Here is a 3551-nt window from a genome sequence, read left to right as displayed (position 1 = left end):
GATCCACTCTGAGAAGGTGCTATTTAAGAGACTGAGCTGAAAACAGCACCTCAGACTGAGGAAGTCTCTTGGATGAGAGACGAAACGTTTCTACATTTTTTGTTGTTTTGCTTTGTTTTGTTTTTTTGTTTTTTTAATGTCCAGAGGACCAGATTTAACTTTTTTAGGTTGTTTGTCTCGTTTGTCTCTATGTGTCGATGGACTGGAGACCTGTCCAAGGTGCATCTCGCACAGTGACTGCTGGATTTGGGCACCAGTGACCCCTGTGACCTGGAAAGAAAAAAGTGTGTAAAGATGATGGATGGATGGATGGATGGATGGATGGATGGATGGATGGATGGATGGATGGATGGATGGATGGATGGATGGATATACTGTATTTACTTAAACACTGAAAAAGGATGAGTGGTGGTGCAAGAGAAGCTGAGTCTGTGATCAGGAGGTTGCCGGTTCAAATTCCCAGACATAAAAAATTGTGGAAAGGTGAAGCACATGCACATGCACCTGCCTCCACTCACATTTTCACCATTCTGAGACTTTGAGCAAAGTTCAAAGTTCCCTAAAGAAGGGAACAGCACAAAGAAAAATAATGAAAAAGAAAAACATTCAAACTGTAAAAAGTCTGAAGCAAATTCATCAGAAACTCAAGACCCACCAGAAACCATTAGCGGATGCTTCAACAAAGAAAAGCTCTCCAGTCTCCAGTGGAATTGGCTTGCACCTCATTGGAGATAAGTAACGTAAAGAGACCATTTATTCATTACAACTACAATACTGCATTTTAGGGGCCCTGAATCTTGGGGCCCCAGGCTACTGCCCTGCTAAGCCCTTTGGAAAGTCATTGCTATGTTCATCTATATGTCTTTAACTCCTCCTTTGTGTCTGGGCTCCGCCAGGGCAGGGAGAGGAAGCTGGATGTGGGATTTCAAAGATAATCTCCCAACCAGATGGCAAAACATCCCATATTCCTTTTGAGGTTCCCCACGTGATTCCCTGTGCAAGGGCTGGAAATGTGTGTGTGCTGGTGGTGGTGGGAGATGGAGGGGTGTCTGTGTGCTCATGCAAAATTAGTATTGTGTCACGTGACTCGGGTGCGTATGCTAATAAGAGCCGCGACGTCACATTAATCCAGTGACCTGGTTAAACCCCCCAACTGAAGGAAGTGAGTACTGGGAGGGAGGGGGAGGCTGTCAGAGCAGGGGAAGGGAGACAAAGCCTCCCACACACTCTCACACACTCATTCACCTCCCGAGCAGCAGACTGGAGTGTATGTGTGCATGTGTGTGTGTGTGAGTGTGTGTGCTCCGAGAGGAGCAGAATCATGGGCAGTGTTTTCACACAGAGGAAAGCCGAGTCTGAGAGAGGCGCATAGGACCGAGAGTGGGAGTTCTCCGCACGCACTCACACACACTTCCTTCACTCGTGCACACCCACGCGTGGAAGCTCGCGTGGAGCACAGCTGTCAGGCTGGACGGGAAGGCAAGGACACCCACCTCACACGCACACACACATGCGCGCACGCCCACAGAGACTCAGACCCTGGAGCGCACCATGGTGGTCCAGGGAGCGGTGACGCCCGGGAGGACCCGCCGGCTGATGCTGAAGCTGCCGGTGGGGACTCTGAGGAGGAACAGCGGGGACAGGGTAAGACACGGACACTTCTCCTCCTTGCCTTTAACTTCATCTCCTTGTCTTGTTGTGACCACGACTGATCGTGCGTGTATGTGTGTGAGAGAGAGTGGGATTTTTAAAGCTTCTTGGCTAATCCAGCATTAGATCTGAGTTGGTGGAAGTCAAGAGCAAAGCTTTTAATCTCCACAATGGACAATACTTCTCAATGTTTTCTCTCTGTCAGTGTGAGCCTGTCAATCAGTGTCTTTCACTCCTCGCCTTCAAGGTTACAGGGAAGTTTCTCTGTGGGGGGGGGGGGGGGGGGGGGTCTTTGAGAGCAGCTTGTTTACCTGGAACTATCAGAGCAATTAAAGTGGCTGCAGATATTTGATGGTGTCTCTTTATCAACTCCAACCACCCACAGCCTAGAGCTCAGCTTGTTTCAAGCACTGAATCTGGATGGGGATTTTATTTTTTAATTATTATATATATTTTTTTTTTTTTGCATGGCTGGAGTCGGTTTGTCCTCCTGGCACCAGAAGCCAGTATTTATGTGTTTTTTGTCAATTTGGTGGGTGTGCACTGAACGCCAGAGATAATAATTAAGCTTGGATTCAGAATGTGCATTCATTGTCAGCCTTTATGTTTCTTGTACGGACAGGTTGCAACCTGCCACATGATCTTTTTCTCTTTAGAAAATATGTTTACGCCGCCTGAGAGTTGAGCATGTGTCTGTGTGTCTGTGTGTGTGTATGTGTAAATAAAGGTTTGCAGCTGTGTGTATGTGTGTGTGATGCACATCGGGGTTCTTTCATGTCGTAAATACACCGGTATTAAGGGAATCGGACTTAAGCACTGTGTGTGCAGGTGATGAGAGATTCGGGCTTACGGTCCTTCCAAACTGCAGATTACAAAGTGCCTTCAGGATCACACATAAGAAAGTTTTATCTCCCTTTTGAAATCTGTCTCTTCAAATGAATTCGGTTCGATTTCAGGCTCAATGACTTGCATCGTTGAGTGACTGACTTGTCTAAGAATTGTAAGCTCTTTGGAGGTCTACCCGTGTCTTTGTGACTGTGTACACAGACGATAAAGCTGTACACACACTTGCTCATAAATCATAGAGCTTGATTGTACATTGGATGAAAACAGCTTTCATTTTAATGAGCCCAACCACAGACCCCCAGCCTGTCAGCATCCTTAAGCACGATATAAACAACACCGCTGGGTTGACTGAGTTTTGCTGAATTAGGGGATTCAGAGGAAGACTCGGATAATATGAGTTAGATTGTGTTCTTACAGTCTCACAACTTGGGTGGACAAACCATGATATGACTTAAACGTAAAGGAAATGGAATATTCACTCGCCTTTTTGAGAAGATATTCCTTCCATTTGATTGGTTCATAAAGCACACATGTACTCACAATGAATCAATCACCTTAATTAAAGGAGAATGCAGATTTTACTCACCGAGAGGAGTGGTCTCTTCTTTCCATCTTGATTGCATTCCTTTCACTTGCCTCACATTTTTCTTGCAGCCAGCTGTGAGCAGACAGATTGACAAGTACTGATTTACATAAACTTGCTTGCAATAGTGTGCTTTAAAGCAAAAAAAAAAAAAACACGAGAGGATTCTGTAAGTGTGTATACGCCATGTGTGTAAGATCCTGAATATGTCAGAGTTTGGCCACACAGGCAGAAAAAGTACAATTTATCAAGATGAAGATGTAAAAAGAGCAATTATTTCTAATGTGATGGCAGGTAAACAAATCCCTCTGGTCTACTACCACATGCATGCTCCATGTCTTTCCCAAGACATGTCTAAAGATTTTCATTTCTTTACACAGCTGAGGCCTTTTCCTGCTCTGACATGTCATAGTAGATAACTCAAAGCAATCACATCCAATCTCAGCCTTATGCAACTGCAGAAGCTGTACAG

General features: G+C 45.2%; 1 protein-coding gene across 1 annotated transcript in view; it reads left to right on the top strand.

The window, feature by feature from the left end:
* Positions 1-1245: 1245 nt before the first annotated feature.
* The window catches only part of frmd4a (FERM domain containing 4A), a 56929-nt gene continuing 54623 nt past the window's right edge, over positions 1246-3551 (top strand). The window contains exon 1 of the mRNA XM_037683479.1: positions 1246-1644. Within this exon, the coding sequence (XP_037539407.1) occupies positions 1552-1644 (93 nt within the window). The 5' untranslated portion in view covers positions 1246-1551. The remainder of the gene's footprint in view (positions 1645-3551) is intronic.

The sequence above is a fragment of the Nematolebias whitei genome, chromosome 10, assembly GCF_014905685.2.
Source record: "Nematolebias whitei isolate Nwh7 chromosome 10, NemWhi1, whole genome shotgun sequence".
In the NCBI taxonomy this organism is placed as follows: Eukaryota; Metazoa; Chordata; class Actinopteri; order Cyprinodontiformes; family Rivulidae; genus Nematolebias; species Nematolebias whitei.
This window is presented reverse-complemented; position numbering and strand designations above follow the sequence as displayed.